Source organism: Cynoglossus semilaevis, chromosome 1 (genome assembly GCF_000523025.1).
Source record: "Cynoglossus semilaevis isolate Cse_v1.0 chromosome 1, Cse_v1.0, whole genome shotgun sequence".
NCBI lineage: Eukaryota > Metazoa > Chordata > Actinopteri > Pleuronectiformes > Cynoglossidae > Cynoglossus > Cynoglossus semilaevis.
In genome coordinates this window covers 19,040,589-19,058,768 of record NC_024307.1, presented here as the reverse complement: position 1 = coordinate 19,058,768, position 18,180 = coordinate 19,040,589, and the positions used below count along the sequence as shown (strand labels likewise).

The 18,180-nt window shown below is 40.5% G+C and overlaps 3 protein-coding genes across 4 annotated transcripts in view; 2 read left to right on the top strand and 1 right to left on the bottom strand.

Annotated features, from left to right (window-relative positions):
- adprs (ADP-ribosylserine hydrolase) overlaps positions 1–6,668 on the bottom strand; it is a 10,165-nt gene extending 3,497 nt beyond the window's left edge. The window contains exons 1-7 of one of the 2 annotated variants that reach the window (XM_008316811.3): positions 6,456–6,668; positions 6,126–6,355; positions 5,640–5,736; positions 5,265–5,472; positions 4,682–4,869; positions 4,451–4,551; positions 3,430–4,084 (exon numbers count right to left, since the gene is read on the bottom strand). In XM_008316811.3, coding sequence (XP_008315033.1) covers positions 3,696–4,084; positions 4,451–4,551; positions 4,682–4,869; positions 5,265–5,472; positions 5,640–5,736; positions 6,126–6,330 — 1,188 coding nt within the window. In that variant the 5' untranslated portion in view covers positions 6,331–6,355; positions 6,456–6,668 and the 3' untranslated portion in view covers positions 3,430–3,695. Of the gene's footprint in view, positions 1–3,429; positions 4,085–4,450; positions 4,552–4,681; positions 4,870–5,264; positions 5,473–5,639; positions 5,737–6,125; positions 6,356–6,455 lie in introns of those variants that run through there. The other variant, XM_025056452.1, reaches the window with a different exon arrangement.
- Positions 247–3,259, top strand: LOC103383742 (b(0,+)-type amino acid transporter 1-like). The gene is made up of 6 exons (XM_008317012.3): positions 247–318; positions 428–561; positions 960–1,089; positions 1,724–1,848; positions 1,920–2,007; positions 2,085–3,259. Exons 1-6 carry the CDS (start codon positions 262–264, stop codon positions 2,313–2,315), a joined length of 765 nt encoding a protein of 254 aa, XP_008315234.2. The 5' UTR covers positions 247–261; the 3' UTR covers positions 2,316–3,259.
- Positions 6,669–7,365: 697 nt separating the features above from the next.
- Positions 7,366–17,831, top strand: fbxo33 (F-box protein 33). The gene is made up of 6 exons (XM_008316798.3): positions 7,366–7,963; positions 9,890–10,000; positions 10,437–10,597; positions 10,685–10,893; positions 11,504–11,801; positions 12,568–17,831. Exons 1-6 carry the CDS (start codon positions 7,521–7,523, stop codon positions 12,831–12,833), a joined length of 1,488 nt encoding a protein of 495 aa, XP_008315020.1. The 5' UTR covers positions 7,366–7,520; the 3' UTR covers positions 12,834–17,831.
- Positions 17,832–18,180: the final 349 nt, after the last annotated feature.

The window sequence follows — 18,180 nt, the reverse complement described above, 5'->3', positions numbered from 1 at the left end:
CAAAAATGTCACAAAAATACATGTAAGGAAATATAATGATCTTCGGGTTTAAAGTTTCTAGTTTCAGATTAGTTAGGTAAAATTGGATAATTTTCTAAAATTACACTGCTGTTGTTGGGAATCACTGCGGTAGAATCACTGTGGTATTTCAAACAATTAATTGTTCCTCTACTCTGGCTAATAGCAATAACATTGAGACCCATCATCATGAGCAGGCCGAGACAAAAGCCTGGGAAAAGCCAGAACAATGGCTGTTAATAAATGACTGGCCTAAACACAAGCTTGATTGTACAAATACAGGCTTTCCTTCAAAACAAGGTCCAGAGAATGTCACAACTTTTACAACCCTCAAAAGTCCTTATGCCTTCTTTGTTTCATGCAGGTCTGTAGATATTGATTGTTGTTGTTATTTTTGTTTATGTCCCAGGTCAATCTTCCTCGGGCTGTTATCATTGCTATTTCTCTGGTGACTGGCTTGTATCTGCTGGTGAACGTCAGCTACCTGACAGTCATGACACCAAAGGAGCTCGTTTCCTCCAGTGCAGTAGCAGTCACATGGGGGTAAGTAAGAGTGCTGCTGTCCTCGGTTTAAGACATCCTCGACCTACAGTATTTCATTGTCCTGGTTCGATCAAGCGTCTGTTAAATGCATAAGTGTAAATGTAAATTAGTTGGCGATCGGGGGACGGCTCTATGAGGAAAACGACTTTGTTTACTTTCGCCGTTTGTTCGCCATACATTAAATTGTGCAACATTTGCTTTCTTTAGTTTTGTTTTTAACTTTTTGCCCTTCATTGCGGCTCCCAGGCGTAAGTCTGACTCTTCTGCTGTCCTAAATTATGACGTATTAGCGTAGGTGAGGGACGTAAGAGTTGAGTTACATCTCACCGTAGGAACGTAATTCCGATGAAATTCGTGGACCACCTGTACACGGTTTGAATTTTCACCTCACTCTACAGAAATAAGGTGCTGGGCAGCTGGGGTTGGATCATGTCTGTGGCTGCAGCATTGTCCGCTTTTGGTTCACTGAACGGGACCTTCTTTAGTGGAGGCCGCGTTTGCTTTGTCGCCGCCAGGGAAGGACACATGGTAAGAGTCTTTTGAATTATTACGAGTGTGTGTGAGGGAAAATATCATCAACGGCATTCACAATTGGATGTCAGTGAATACCCCTGTCAAAAAGGACATAATTAAGAAGTACACCTTTTTATGAAAGCAGTTATAAAATGTCTATACGGAAGCAACATCAAATTTCCACTACTCGCAACAATCAGTAATCAATCATGTCAACAACACCAGCCACAAGGGCCGTAATTGCAGAACAAAGTTAATGATAATAAATAGATGAATAATTATATAGATACCCTATTGATCCCAAAAGGGAATTTCAGGACAAGGATAGTGATAACGGCAAAAGATAAAATCATAAATGTTATCAGACATCAGCAGATAAATTACAGCCTCTATTTACAATCAAGCTTAAATAAAGATTTGTTAGATGAGAAAATGTTTCCGATAGAAGTAACTGTGTGGGATTTTTTGGCACTCACTCAAGTCCGAATGTTGCACACAAGGTGTGTTAGATTTGTGTTCATTTGCAAAAGGGTCCCATGGCAGAAGCTAATGCAGTTGGGGGAGGGGGGTTGTGGCATGAAAAAGTTTGGGAATCCCGGTGTTAGATATGTTTTATAGAAGACTGTCACAAAGTTGTGTTGTTTTTTAGCCAGATATTCTAGCCATGGCTCACATTCACAGACTGACCCCATCTCCAGCACTGATCTTCACCACCATTGTTTCTCTGGTGGTACTGATACCCGGTGACTTTCAGACTATCGTCAACTTTTTCAGGTAACAGCAAATCTTGCAATTTGCCTTTCAACACATTTGATGGCCTAACATAATTATCCATTTATTTTCAGTTTTACAGCCTGGATTTTCTATGGCATCACCCTCGCTGGACTCCTCTACCTCAAGATCAAGAAGCCAGAACTCCCTAGGCCATACAAGGTCAGTGTCTTCCATACATTATTTTTCTTTTTCTAATTATTTTTAGCACAGACTTTTGTCTTTTTGTTTCTCTACAGGTTCCCATTATACTCCCGATCCTGGTCCTCATAGCAGCAGTATTTCTTGTGCTGGCTCCCATCGTAGATAATCCCCAGATTGAATACCTTTACGTGACTTTATTCATCTTGAGTGGAATCCTTATCTACATCCCTTTCATATATTACAAGCTATGCCCCAACCTGTTGACAAAGTTGACAGTATTCCTTCAGCTGTTTTTAGAAGTCTGCCCAGTTGACAAAAATGTATGATTTCCAAGAGTTACTTCAACAGTTGTTTACATTGAACTCAGACTTCATCAGACTGTGGTATGTCAGTATTGACCATTTCTTTCTTTGTAACACTGGCAGTATGGTATAATAAATCAGACACAGTTGACTCCGTGTTGTCAGGATGTTCAGTTTGGATATAAATGTATACATGTTACTGTAATACAAACTCTGTATCTGTAACCCTGATGTAAAACGTAATTCTCAGAAACTCTGTGAAGCTGCTACAATTCAATACCATTGCATTGTGGAATTGGGCAGGGTTGCATCTGTTATTTCATGACCTGCTGTAATAAAGGATTTGAAGGCTCTGCAATATCACCATGGAATTTGCCAATCATATGCAGTTTCCTCAGAAATGTGTTGTCATATACAATTTGCTATAGTTAGACTTCTCATTTATTAGTGTTTCCTTTCTTTTTCCATCTTTTCTTGCATCTTGCTGCCTCATATTACATCTGTCTCTGTATGGTATACCTGGTTTTAGGCTTTATGTCAGGACTGGATCTAGCTCTTTGCCTCAACACTGCACAGAATGAATCAGTAGATGGTGAATAAATAAATAAATCCAAAAAATGTTTTTAATTTTTTTTTTTATTTAAATGATTGAAATGATTTGTTTCTCGTTAGTTTCCCTAATGCCATTGATTTATTTGACATCCTTGATTTTAAATGTTTTCCAGATTTCCCAGATATTTCTAACCGTTCTCAAACAGAAATAAATTCTACACAAAGTCTTAAAATACTTCATCAGCTTAATTGTATATAATAGCTTTGAAGAACTAAAAAAACATGAGATGCTGGCCAAAGTATACAGTCAGAGTCAGTGCTTTTAGGGTAGTGTAGTATCAGGGGACAAAAACAACCAGACCTACAGTATATACCAGTATTTCCCAAACATATGGCATGTTTTACATTACAAAAATCCACCACCAAACAAAAATGACAAAAAAAGTATATTTGATGTAATATATTGATCTTTTAGTTTCAATTTACTCAGAATTTACTTACCCAGGGTAAAACCTGGGCCTGTTTAGGTGTACCTAACCTGCTTATATTTGCAGGAATTGAGGAAAGACATTAACAGCTCTTGTTCTTTTTTTTTTTCTTTTATAACAATAATAGGTGTACTACTTGTCACTACCACATGGGCAAACAAAAGATATCAGCAGAGAATAAATAACATTTTCCAGATCAATTTACATAGTCAAATTGGATAATTTTCACAGGTGCCCCTCATGATACATCCCCCAGGATCAACATGACCATGAGCTTGTGGATATTTACTTTTGATTAAAAAAAAAGTGTAAAAAGGTTTGGCAAATATTCTATCACATGATTCCTTATTTTCTTAGGAAGGAATCACTGTGTGCCGTTTTTCTTCTCTGCGCCATTAGATTTGTTTTCAGTCCAGAGTCCATAGCTCTTCTCGCCTGTCCTGATGTCACTACTATCACTCTGTGACAACTGTTGGTAAAGCATGTGAAGTTGACCTGCGCTCACGTCAGCATCTTCTGCACCCTCACAGCACTTGATCCAGGACTGTGGAATGGCCTGGATGCCGTAGTGGGCCCCGGCGATGGCTCCAGCCATGCAGGCTATGGTGTCTGTGTCTCCTCCGAGTGCGAGGCAAAATGCTATTGTCCTTTCCAGACCACCGTAGCTTTCGGGAAAGCATTCACGGGGTTCCAGGCAGTGAAGGACACAGAAGATGGCAGTGGGTACAGAGTGTAGGGCTGCAATTCCATTACCTAAGACAAAATACACACACATACATTAGTAAAATAATAGAAGAAGGATTTCTCCTGTGCTTATTATATATTGGATGCATGACCTTGAGGTAAAGGGCAAGTTTCTCTGTACAACAATGAGACTAATGAACCCTTCACCCTCTTTCTTTCCCTTCTTCACATGAATGCTCCCATTCGTGGTCTTACCACACCATATCATCTGCTTCCATCTGCCTACACCACATCCTTATATCTTTTCCACCTTTTTCCCTTCCAAGCAGTTTCATGTCACAATATTTTTGTTCAATATGCATATTTTAATGTGTACATGTGAGAAAGAGAGTTTACGAAGAATATATATATTTATATACTGAAACTGATACTGACCCAGTTCAGAGATGACCTCCTCTATGCTAACCGTGCTCCTACCCATCAGGTCTTTAACTCTGTAAAGGCGTTCACAGAATGGCTTGTCTGCCTCCTTTAAGCTGCATATAAAACGTAAGACATAGTGAACAACACTGGTCAAACTTTAGTGTAAAATTCATTATTTAAAATTCAGACATGACAACATTGGGCCTCTGATAAATTAGAAACTGAAGTCTGTGTAGAACTTACAATCTAGCATCACTGCGCGCTGCATCATCTTCCTCCACGTTCTCCATCTCTGTGATTAGCTTGCTAATAAACTGTTGGGGTAATTCTAGTGCCCCCTGAAGGGACAGGTGCACAGCTAACGCTTGGAGCAAAGCACCATTATAACCCAGAGAGCAGGAGTGAGTCAGCATGGCACCTAAACGGGCAAACTGTTGAGGAATAAAAAACGATGATTTGAAAGTTTTAACAATGTTCATGAAGAGTAGCATTTTGTTCTGTTTTAAACATTTGTGAAATTAGTTTTAAAATGTCCACCTTTTCTTTATACGTTTTATCACAACAAAAGCTAAATCTTGCACTGAAGATTTAATAAAAAAATAACATCAGAACAAACCCATTTCTAATCTGCTCTTTGTCATTACAGATATAGGTATTTAGAGCTGCTCACATCTACAAAAAATATTATTTATATCTTATGTCATAAATACCAATGTGTACTCCTCATACAGATAGAATATCTTTAATACATCTTACAAAGAACATGACAGAATATCTTTAATACATCTTACAAAGAACTACTACTCATTACTCATCAAATACTGACCTTTTTAACATTAGCCTGCTCTGGGAAACCCAGAGCAAAGGGAGCTGCCCTCATGGCCCCCCCATTTCCAAAGGAGCCTCGACCATTGTATTGTTCCCTAGCTGGCTGGTACACGTCACTGAGGTGAGGTGATGCTAGCTTCTTAAGCACCTGAATAACTCCAGCACCATAACCACGACCAGGAGATGCACTGTACTCTTTGGCAAACCTAGAGGGAGGACAAGGCTTGACTAGGTCTCAATTGTAAAAGTAAGTAAGTGTAATTTTCACATTAAGTAAAGGTTTGCTGTAGGTGTACACAAGTTTAATCACATTTTTTAGAGCAAACCCCCATTTACTCCATTTGCCAGTAGTGTTTTTGTACCACAATAATACCTGTGAGCCATGTCCTGCTCATCGAAGCCACCTCGGGTGAGTAGAGACTGCACAACACAACGTGCCATTGCTGTGTCATCACTGTATTCAAGAGTGGCTAAAAAACATAAACACATACATGTGAAGTTATAGAATGTACTCAAAGTGTGTAGTGTACACAGCTATATCTAACATAAAAAACATTTTTTATGAAATATCTAAAATTCACCAAGTAATTTCATGAACATCAGGGTATAGTTTTGATTAAATGTTAGTGTGATTTACAAGAAATATTTAAATTGCTATTGTGTAAAGCAAACCAAAACAGACAACACAACAGAGTAAAGTAAGAAATGGAGTCAAAACGTTAACTAGTTTCCATTAAAATCAGTCACTTATTAAGTAAATAAAAAAAAATCTGTGCATATGATACATACATCGCACTTATGTTATGTCTATTCTGTTCAAATGTCGCAAGGATATTTCTACTACGGTGCATTTACGAACCGTCTCCTTTGGTGTCGTTCTCCAGGCCGTTCAGGTGCCTCAGCACAGTCTCCATAGGAACCTCCTCCGCACCTTCGAACTCACCACCGACACAGTCACCGACCACAGCGGCTACTAACGCACCCCGAAACCGCGACAAAGACGCTGGACTCCCCGCCGCTGCCGTCACTGCTGCCGCTGCTGCTCTTACTGCCGTCGCTGCCATTTGGCTGCCGGCGAAGAGACGTTAGCTGCACCGAGAAAACACCACCGCGGTTTTTACTGAGTAAGCTGTCATCAACGAAGCAAAGACAGTTAATTGTTCTCTTTCTAAAAACAAAAATGACTTACTGCAAATAAAAGATTCAGATAATCACATGGAACGAGCAGAAGAGACTCTTAATCCATTCTAGTCGAATCTGTTTCTATGCAAAAAAATCCTTATGATGACAGAAAAGACTCTTCTGTTTGTAAGGACTGCCCTCCAGTGGCCAGGAGGTCATTTTCTAACCATGCAGTTTCGATTTGAAAATCGCTTGCAGGTGCTGCAGGTGCAGCAAAATGAAGAGTTCCCACCTCCTCTCTCTCTCTCTCCGCCCCCTCTCATATGCACTGAGAAACACCTACTATAATCACAATCCCACACAATTCACGTACATATGTAAATAATAATAAAAATACACCTTAAATATTTAGCTTAGGATTACTCGTTATTGGAAATGTTTTAAAAACTACGCAGTGAACGCACATTATCAGATTTTGGTAATATTATTAGAATAGAGCATATCATAAGGGATAACGTGTCTTTATGGTTATATGAATAATCCATTCCAGCCAAATTAAAGGAACTGTTCGTTTTGACCTAGAAGAATATACCCTGAATGTTAATTCTGTCACAAATCACGTTTCTTTCGCCCTGTACGGACTTGTATCCAGCAATGTAGGAAGTGGAGGGGGAGTGTCTGATGTGGAAAACTATTCCAAAATAAAAATCACGTGTCGGTTGTTTGCTATCCCAAGAAACGGCGCCACCTAGCGAATCCCGACAGTACGGCAAAAATAGCAACACTTTCAGCGTGAACCATTTACCTGACATTGCGGATATAGAAAACGAATCCAAAATACTAAACAGAAAATAAACATCAAAACTTAGGAGTACATAGATAATAATGTGTTAAGCTTAGAAGACACATACAATACTACGTAGCATGTGACACAAATGGTTATGCTATTAAAGAGGCGTCGTTAGTTAACCCGTGCACTAGCAAGGAATGGTACAGTCCAATAGTATCGAAGGCAACGCTGAAAACGGCTTGTTTTTACCGAGCGGAAAGAATCGCCGTCGTTACTATCTACAACTGTGAAACGGTTATTTTTAAACAATTCCTTCACGTCTGGTCGGTTTTCTTGCTCGCCATGGCTCTGTGCGGCGGTGTCGGAGCCATGGCTTTGCCCAGTGAGCTTATTGTCCACATATTCTCCTTTCTTTCCGACCGAGACAAACTCCGGGCCTCGGCCGTATGTTCACGGTGGAGGGAGTGTCTCTTTTACCCAGCGTTGTGGACCGAGCTCAAACTGCGGATAGGCGGTGGAAGTAATAGTGGCGGTGCCAGCTCGGAGGAGAACCTTAGACTTGAGTTTCTCATACGGAAGTTCGGTTCTTTCGTGCGGGATCTACAGCTGGAGCTCGCACCCATAGAGGGATACGTCGGTCCTCCGAATAACGATGCGTCAGCCACCCGAATGGACCAGCTTCCTGGTCCGGATGGTAACCAGCAGCTCCCGGAGCGATGGAGGGATGCTGTGACCACCTACCTGGACCAAGTGCTGTGTGTTTTCACTGGCATTCGCAACAACAGGTAGTGTTATATAGTACACAAGACAGAACTCCTAACTTGATTTGTTTTTGTCTTTTTGTCACTTTCCCTTCTGTTGACATCTGAGTGCATTTGCTGCGTCGCAGTCAGCTAGCAGCTAGCTTAGTTAGCTAAAAACAAACCCTGACATTTGCAGTTATGTAACCAGCTCATGTCTGCACTTGAGCAAGCAGTCATCGCAATGTGTACATGTAATGGCTACTCGAAAAAAATTGCATTTAAATGCCATGTTTACATATAAGGAAACAATTTATACTGACATATGGATGGAGTGTGTGGTCGCATTACAGTGTGTTTCTTTTGTTTTTACTATTGTCGGTATTGCCTTGGTTTGTCCATACCAGTAGAGAAATTGAATGCAGTATTGCTGACACACACACACACGCACACAAACTGTAACTTGTCATGGTCCCTTTTATTGTTCATCTATCAATCATGTCGATAATATAGGCTGCACGCTTGTGGTGTCTCTTGTGTAGAAGTTGCGAGTTTAACCTCCGCGACAGCTTCTGTCATTATTCCTCACAACGCTTTGTTGCATCGAAACAGCCGTGTATAGCAGTTTGTTTCATGTGTCGGTTCTGCTGTGTATGTCAACAGGTTTCTCGTTGATTCCACTCAGAAATGTAGACACATTTATTAAAGTCTCCTCGAAACAGTGGTCTCATAGTGTAGCGGTTAGCACGCCAGCCTTTCAAGCAAAGACATTTCTAGAGGGACCACTTAATGACAAAAAAGTAAATGTAGACAAATTATATTTTTAAAGTTATTTTATGCTTTCAGAACATGGCATTAGACAATGTAGTTGTTTCCAGAACGCTGGCTTAGTGGAACTCAGTATGTGGAATTTATTTTAATATTAGTGCTTTATCAGTCTTTGTCATTCTTCCTCTTTTTCGGGAGAGTTTGGAAATGTACATTTTTAACTGCTCAATTTTTTTTTATTCTTGGAACCCAACAAGAATTCTCTTTCTGGACACACTACAACATTCCCACAGCCTATCTCCTGTACAGTATGTGTTTCACTGTAGGCTTGGACGTTTATTCTACTTACAAATGCAGTATCTCTAGGACAAAAAATGTCCCCTTATTAATTAATATGTGGTTGTGTATTTTTTTGTTGTTTTCATGGTTCTCTCATCTTTTTAAACTGTCTTCATGACTATGAAAATGAAACCATGTCCTCTAGTAACAAGCTAGAGGACTGTTTGAACAAACAAACAAATCTGAATCTAAGTAAAACTTTACATTTTTTAATATAAAATACAGACTTCAATTCTTTATTAATGTACTGTACTGCTCTGATATAGTATGATATGTCAATTGGCATTGTGTTTATACTCATATGATGACTACCCTTTTTTTTTTTCTTTACCATTGTTTTCGCTCCTTTAGTGATTTCACCTAATTTTACTTTTGTTTTTATTGCAGTGAAGGTTTGTCAGGCTTAGCTAAAAAACGCAGGAAGTGGGTTTTAACACACATATCACACTGATCCGTTCTTTTAACGTACATTAATGTTCACTCATTTCAACAGAAAGACATTTAATGCACTCACCTCTGCTTACATTGTACATAGATTTTTTAAATGTTCTAGACAATTTTGCAGCAAATTGATTCAACCTGTTATTTTGTTAAACCAGCTTGACAATTTCCAGAACTGGGCTTAGATTTTATTTATTAACAAAATTGTCGTAGTTACATGTGGGTCAGAAAAAATGATGAAAATTATGAACAAATGATGACAGTAAAAAATACAGTGACATAAGGGTAAACTCCCGAGAATTGCCCTGCTGACAGGAATACGGAACACAAATGAATAAGAAACAATGAAGTGAGCTTTTTACACACTGCTGACTCATGTAAGAATACACTAATATTCCATACAGTTTCTCTCTTATGCTGTAGAAACCTGCAAAAGCTGAGTCTGTATGGAGACACCTGTATTCTCCAGCAGGAGGGACTGTTGGACAGCTCAAACCTGCACCAAATTCAACAGGGAGACAAGAAAATCAACGAGTAAGTCCACCCGTTGGTCGTGGGAATGGGTTAAAATAAATCAAAGTTGACATGTAGACTTATGTCTGTGACAGGGGCCTTAAACGATTTTGAGGAATTGTCAGTGCATCACTTTTGGCTACATGTATCTTTAAGATTTTACTTTTTTCCTTATGCTAGTATCTGTAACCTATTGCATGTATTGCAAAATATCTTACGTTTGGACTAATAATTACATCTTTTTGTGCCTGAGAGTTGTAAATAATTTGAGAAGAATGATAACACATCTGTCTTTATACCAAATAATTTTTACAGATCCCTCTGAGTTTAAGCATAGCGTTGCCCCTCCTTTTATTCTGTACAGAAACACTGTCATACCACAGCAATTTTTATACCAAGAGCTTTACATATATTTTTTTTAACATCCTCACTAATCTTCCCCCTTTGGTCTGTGTAGAATCCAACAGTTATTCACTGAGTTGCTGTCTAACAGCAGACAGCTGAGGTGGTTGTCCTGTAGTTTTATGCTTGGTCTGGTGACTCCCTGCTCTTTAGCCTACCTGTCAAATCATTCAGCTCAGACCTTGCAGCACCTCAGTTTACTGGACCACCAGTTGGGTAAGTACTTGTGACATTAAGTATTTGTAATTATAGTAGATATAGCAGAGTTCCTTCAAGATGTGACTTTTTGTGTTTTGTCCTCAGGCCCACTCATTTCACCTTCAGAAATAGATCGACTCGCCAGTGTTAATTCGTTGGCATTGGACTTTTCTGATTTGACATCTGAACTCTGTGGTCTGCTGGCATCTCCACGTCGCACTCCACTGCACCGCCTGTCTTTGCTGCTAAATGGTGCCTCTCTGGAATACAAACCTTTGGAAGGGACAGCCACAGAGGACGACTGGAAGGCACTGGTAATGCAGACATGTCTTATTAACAGTTCCAGTGGCTCTTTTATGTTGTTTAAATTTCAGTGTTTTTAAAAAAAAAAAGTCCTTTAACACAGGGGTTCTTAACCTTTTTGACCTTGAGGCCCAATTTCTATTGTACAAAGGGTTCCGGGCCTATTAAATATTAGCACTGTATAGGTTAACTTCACCTCACCCATGGTTTGATTTGTATTTAATATTAAACCAAATCCTTATAAAAAGCAAAAAACTGTATTTCATGAATTCGGGATTATACCACTTGGGGACAGGGGAGTTCCCGCACAACGTTCTGCTTAATTTGTTCATTTAAAAACGTATCCATACTCCAATGTATGCGCCAATGCTACAGCTAACATTAGAGCTTGTTAAAGAACTGTCTGTTGCTTTACCGCCACTACATGTACGAAAAACTGTATTGTAACTGAGCTTCTCATGGATAACTCTGGAGTCTTCAGTTGATAAACTACGAAGTCCCACAGCCATTGTGGCCCAAAGGTGCTAACGGTTTTGCAGCCCTCTTCATGGTGCTGGCAGTGCTATGTTTAAGAATCACTGCTGTAGCACATTAAGATTACATTAAATTCATTTTTTCAAGGTCCGTGTGAGCACCAACCTGCGAGTGTACATCATGGCCCTAGAAGTTGACAACTCGGAGCTCCTGAGGATCCTCAAACCTAGCCTTCCACTGGAACGCCTTCACCTCGACAGTTACAGCACTGTGGTGAATGATGCCACACTGGAGCTCATCTCTCAGCAGTACAACAAAACCTTGAGTCATTTCGTGCTCCTGAGGGATGACCCCGACTTTCCTGATCTTAGTGTCAGTCGCAATGAAGACCCATTGGTCCTTTTAGCATGGAGGTGTACTCAGCTGGCAGTACTGATAATACATGGTGAGTTAATATTCATGTTTCTGCAATACCCTGGAGTTTCTGGTGCATTCATATAAATAAAATAGACTCACAGCAAAATAAGGAGGTCTGTCTGTGGCCAGGACACAAACAGCCGATTTCTCATAGACTAACTTGATGAGATGTTTTCATGACAACAACAAAATTTACCAGAGCATCCTGGCAGTGAACCACATGGACCTGACCATGTAACAAGTTGGACACTCATCCAGTGTGTAATATTTCGACTTTCTCCTCCTGTGAAGTTACATGGCTTTACTCACAGAAGTTATGATGGGATTTTTCTCAGGGATTTGGAGGGAAATCTCTGCAGAATGTTTTCAGAGCTTTCGGTGGATTTAGTTCTTAGTTCTCACATGTTGTGCCTATAGAGAATCTGCAGAACCATCTAATCCTCACGACTGGATTCCAAACTAAAAATCAATCAAATAAGAACATTAGACAAAAATGTGATTTTTATTTTATTTTATTTTATTTGGATGTTTGGCCTGAAGGTATCATCCAGACAAGTTCTGGCCCCCTGACAAATCTATGGCGACCCCTGCTAAATTAGCTGTAATAGCTCTTTTGATCTAATAATCTACTTATTTTTATTACCGTCTTCATTCATTTTAGTTTACTTTTAGTAGTATAAAAACTACTATGGTAAAAACATGCTGTTTGTGCTGCAGACCACACCTATATAATTGAATTGTAAAAAGTACTATTCCTGAGTATCGATGAGGACTAACCACGACATTCCCTGCAGGTTACACAGTGTGGTCTCACAACTTGGTGGCCATCTCCCGTCTGCGTGGCTCCAGCCTCCGAGTCCTGACGGTCTCAGAGGAGAGCATCGACTTTGACCCCGACCAGTCGGTGTGCATGGAAGGAGATCCAGTCCACAACCTGGTTAAGGAGGTGTCACTGGGCCTTGGACGTATCTGGCACCCCTGCTTGGATTCTAGCCTGATATTATCCGAACCCTCACAGCATTTCCACCACGAGCTGCACACCTTCAGCACCGGCTTGTAGGCCAGCATAGCAAATCCAGCCCTGTACACCTATGTTGGTGTCAAGACCAGACCAGACCCAGCTGATCAACATTTGCCCCAAACAAAAGAACCACATCTTAGTGAGAACTTTAAATGGCTATTTTTTCAGTTGAAGCCCTTTTACATTTAGCGGTTTTTAATTTATTTTTCATCTTGTCCTGTGTTAGACTAGAGATATACAGAACATCAGTTCTGCCCTCTGCTTAAACCTTTTTTTTTTAAACACAGCCCAGTCTGGTCCGGCCTTGCCCTCCATTATTTAGTGCTCGATGTCCCTCCTTTACCTTACTAACCTTTATGGCTTCCTCCTAATGTACATTTGATTTGTTTTTGTTGTATTCCTTTTCTTTTCATTTTTATTTATCCTTTTGTCCCATCCCTCAGTGTGGCGTATTATCTTGTTTTTCTTTTATGGTCATTACCTTACTGTATAGGCTTCTTGGGTATTTAAATCTCAATTATAAGATTACCCTGACCTTCAACAAGGCCACAGGTGAGATGAGTGATAGAGAGATGAGACCTGTGGGCAGTTTCTATTCAGGCACAAGTTACAGCTTTAGTTTTTTTTTTAACCCATTTGTCAGACTCTACCTGAACACTCTGGAGTTTGGAATGTTCAATCACTCAGTGGGTTTTGTTGCTACAAGAAAAAAGCTCTTTGTGCACTTGTCCACTCATATGAGAACCTTGCCAGCACAGGGGAGAATCCCCTCTGCAAAACTGCTGACTGTGGCTGGTGCTTATAAGTCTGATTGGTACCTTCTACAGGGAACATTCTTGTTGGGTGATTATATGTTGTGTAAAGGCGTTTTTGCACCTTGATGATGTTGCGGTGGAGAAGATTGTTACATTCTTGCCTCCGGTACACTTATCAACCTGCTCACCTCATTTTAAAAAACCTTGCCAGCCATCTGAAAGGGAGCCTTGTCCTTGGACTGATGGGTTTTTTAGAGCCAAGCTATGAATATTTAACCTAACATCTCAAGACTGTGCTGTCTTCTAGTGAAGGACTACATCATTTAGAACCTGCCTTCAACAAAGTCATAGCTGCTTTGTTTTCCTGAGCCTCTTTGTATGAAGGTGTTAAATCCCAAGGTCAAAGATTAGGGTCATGTGACAAAGTACAGAGTTCTGAGTATAACGCAATCTCAAAGTAGTTCTTTCTTCTTTTGCAATTGAAGAAATACAATAGCATTCCGTGATGGCCTGTACGTACAGTATGTCTCTACTGCGAGATGCCTCCATGACTACTTGTAAAGGCCATGCTGATACAACACCAGTATCCTGTGCGCACTGCTCCCTTAGGTGGCAAATTCCAGCAGGACTGTGGTTATGAGATGAGAGAGAGAGAGAGAAACACTGAATGTAACTTAACTCTTATTCTTTTTGGCCAGTTGTTTTCAAGAGGCTCGCTGTATAATTATATGCCACAGAAAGGCATAGAAACTTATGATTGATTTGCATCACTCTAATCTTTTGTAAGTGAGATAACAACTGCAGCACAACACGATTCCATGTTGTTGATGGCAAAGTGTTTCCACTGTCAGTCTCAGGTAGGCTACCTAATGTCACTGTCACAGCACATAGTGATATTAACGTGGGGTGAATGTGTCTAACAATCAGACTGTGTGAATAATTGTTCTTTTTTTTCTTCTTCTTAAGTCACAGTTGCCTTGTAAACAACCCCTTGTTTCTTGGACACGGCAAATGTTAAAGATGACGTTTACGTTGCCTTCTGATCAACCTATATACCGCCCAGTTGTTTTTTATGATTAAATTTGAAGGCAACAATTTAATAGAGAGACGTCGAGGATGAAGGTAGTCAGTTTTGGGGGGTGTAGTTATTTCTTTCAGGCAAATCGCGTTGGAGTACACACTTGGCTGGTTCGTGACATATTTATTTACAAAGGGTGGTGTGCATTTCAATTAATTTTCTTTCTTTAGGTTTGCTAGAAAGTAAATGTGTCTGACGTTGATAAACTGGGGGCCTAGTGCATATCCATGAGGCTCCTCAGGTGTGACAGCTGTGCTGTACCGGTGTTTCTTGGGGACTATCTCTGTGCTGCATATGCATGGGCATATTTAAAAACACATGCTCTGGTGAGTAAGTTCAAGTGTTCCTCTCATGAAGCTGGAGCCCAGTGCAGACTGAAGAGCCATAGTCATAGTCCATATTTGCCAGCTGTGATAATCCTTCTCATCCTCTGTTGGTCTCAGGATGAATGCACTTTGGAACCAAAAGCTTCTCCTAAAGGCTCTCAGTGTTGCAGATGTGGAGCTGTTGACTCAGAGGACATTATAAGATCAACATATGAACGTAAAATCCCAAATATGTTGGACTTCTCCGTATCTTCCTTCCCTTTTTCCCTGCCCTCCTTGTTTTAGAACTTGAGTGTTTTTGTGTAGCTTTATGCTGCGTTTAGTCGTCAGCTAATGAAAAGGTAAATTGACGCAGTTAAAAATGTAATGTTGATGCTGATGTGATTGCGAAACGGACTAAATGAGGTGGAGTGATAATTGAGTGATATTTGGCCCATCTTTCTGAAGTTATTTTTCTCTGACTAAATCTATTTCAGCCCTTATGACAGTGTTTCTGTACAGAATAAAAGGAGGGGCAACGCTATGCTTAAACTCAGAGGGAAAAAAGTGTGGTAGCTCTTTAGGGCAACTGTGTGTTTTATGTAGGGGACATAGACTATGAGTGTGTGTGTGTGTCTGTGTTTTGTCTTAGTGTATTCAGGTGACATTTGTGAAGAAATGTTTTGGACAGGTTATCAGCAGTACGTTTATTTGTTCTCCGCAGGTTTGTGAATTCTGGAGGAGCTCGTCTGTATTCTACAGAGCAGTCTTATATCTCATTCAAGTAGAAAACAGGAACAGAAACCTTTGGTTCTCAGGGTAAAACTAGTTCTCAAAAGGTCTAGGGGAGCAGAAATGAACAGAAGCTCAGGCTGCTGGCTATCTCACATGAATATTTGGAGTCTCTGAGTCTGTTTTTCTCCCTCATGGTGTAAGAAGCTGCCAGAAGAAATGGCAGCGAAACAGGTCGACTCAGATACAAGTTGGTCTTCGATCAGCTGACCATCTTAACTCTGCGTTTATATCTCCCACGGCTGGCATTGCCGCAGAGCAAACCAAAGCACATCTGTATGCAAAGGCTAGTTAATGTGCCTGACTCCTGTGTGTCCTGCAGGTTTGATTTCATAAAGGGGTTTGGCAGCAGTTGTATCACTTTACTGCCTCAGATGTCCAGTGCACTACGGTAATGCAGTGGGACAGATACATGGACAGAGTAACTGTGTTTGCTGTATTTACTCACCAACACATTCCTTTGTTTTTCCATCCGTTGTCTGACGTCTGCTCGACTGTGATGATGATTAAGTGAATGTAGAATGTAAGACCAGGACGACTGGAGCTTTGATTCAGAGACAGAACAGGTCGGGGACCAATCACTCCTATTTTAACCATTTTACAGTCATGTCGGGACGACACTCTGTGTGGCTTTTTTCTGTATGAAGATGAATTTTTACATTTTTAAGTGCTTTGTTATTTTAGTGAACAACTGAGATGTGGCTAGGACTGACAGTCACACCAGATTACCAGCAGGTCTGAGCGAAATAGAGGTGTGACGCCGTGTAGTGGTGGTTGTTCAGAGTGTGTCAATCACTCAAAGGTCAAATATTGTTCAAACGTGCTATCAAGATGCCAAGCTTTGCTTTTACTTGATGCTTCAATATTCTGAGGCCATTTAGGTAGTGCCGTATGTGTCTGGTACACAAAAGGTCACAAGTGAAAGTACTCCATACCAAACGGAACCCTGCTATCAGGACTAGCTTTTACTTCCTGTAAAATCGGCTGATTTCATTTGTGTTGCGATGAGTTTTAAGTTTTAAAAGAACAGAACACGTCAGTCGCCACGCACAAAGTCACACTCAACGGCAAACAGAGATCTGTATTAGTATTATACTGTACTGTTTAGAAAGACAGACTGGCAGCCAGCAGAGTCTCACATCTGTTTTGATCTTTTGCAAAATGCCAGATTTAAAGAGCCCCCAGTTGAGTCACATGACTTTTCTGGGTTGCCTTTTTTTTTACTCGGTAACTGCATTCATAGATATATCTGTGACTAGCCTGTGGCTTCGGCAGGTCCACTAATGTGATCCCGTTGACTCCTAAACGCCTGCTAAAACAGTATTTTGGTCGAAGGACTAAATATACAGGGATTTGGTTGCATTTCAATAACAATGGCTAAACTTTGACGTTGCTTCTACCCAAATGCAGAGTCACACTGTCATGAATGACTGTGTGTGTGTTTTTCTGATACCAAAGCAGTCTAAACACAGGTGTGTGTCTGTGTCTGTGTCCACAGTGTTGCTAAGCATTTTGTGTATGCACGTACATGGGTGCTTAGCTCTTAGCTCTTAGCCAGCCTAAACAAGATCCTGCCTCAGTTTAGCATCCATTCATTGCATGCTTAGTCAATCTTAAATTTCAACTCCAGTAGATGCATTTCTTTCTTTACCAGGAGTTCACCTCCATTATTTTGCCTCTACACTTTCTGTTGTATTTATCGGCTTTTACATGGGTGTCTTGTGGTGGGTCGTTTTGAATTTGTCTTTAATTAAAAGAGGAACTCCGAAGAAAACCGCAAACGCAATGAAAGAACCGCGCGCTTTCGTGGAGCCTGCTCTTTCGGCATGTATTGCTCACAGCCACCAGCAGATGTCTGTGGACACAGATTTCGAGAGTACAACCCAGAAGTTAAAGCCACACATTAACACACGTCATCAGTCTCTGAGCACTTTCATTTCCCCATCATCGTTCAGGCTTAATGTCAATGCCCGAGCTTGAGATATTGTCTTGTAGGATGTTGGCGATCTTTCAGAATATAATGTTCAAACTGTTGTGTCGGGAAGATGTGGTAATGTGGTCATGGGCCTAAACCCTTCTGGCAAAGATTCAGGGAAGGGATAAATGCTTAGTTTTTAAAAAAAAAATGCAATTAAGACACAGGGTTTGCTGGTCAGAACAAGTTATCCCAGACTCTCTGTCTGTTATTTTTTTATCTAATTGCTAAGATCATAATGTTTAGGCCACTAAACACAAGACCTTGGATGAGCTCACAATGGGCTGGACTCAGGCAGGAATGTAAAAAAGCTATAGAAATACACTAAAGTGTGTTTCTGTCATTGGAGAAATACACTGGATCTGTGTGGCATAGGCTGAATACACCTGGTCCGGTCGGAGAAACAGACCAAGAATGTTGTGTAAAGACTGGGTTTTAGATCTCAGCTACTGCAGCTCTGACAGTTGGGGCCAGCAAACAG

Bases quoted from the DNA above. Each gene is read 5' to 3' on its own strand.
- LOC103383742 (XM_008317012.3), top strand. From the start codon at position 262: ATGACTGGCCTAAACACAAGCTTGATTGTACAAATACAGGCTTTCCTT. The intron at 1,849-1,919 runs GTAACAGCAAAT...ATTTATTTTCAG, and splicing joins ACTATCGTCAACTTTTTCAG to TTTTACAGCCTGGATTTTCT. The intron at 2,008-2,084 runs GTCAGTGTCTTC...GTTTCTCTACAG, and splicing joins AACTCCCTAGGCCATACAAG to GTTCCCATTATACTCCCGAT.
- fbxo33 (XM_008316798.3), top strand. From the start codon at position 7,521: ATGGCTCTGTGCGGCGGTGTCGGAGCCATGGCTTTGCCCAGTGAGCTT. The intron at 7,964-9,889 runs GTAGTGTTATAT...CTTATGCTGTAG, and splicing joins ACTGGCATTCGCAACAACAG to AAACCTGCAAAAGCTGAGTC. The intron at 10,001-10,436 runs GTAAGTCCACCC...TGGTCTGTGTAG, and splicing joins GGAGACAAGAAAATCAACGA to AATCCAACAGTTATTCACTG.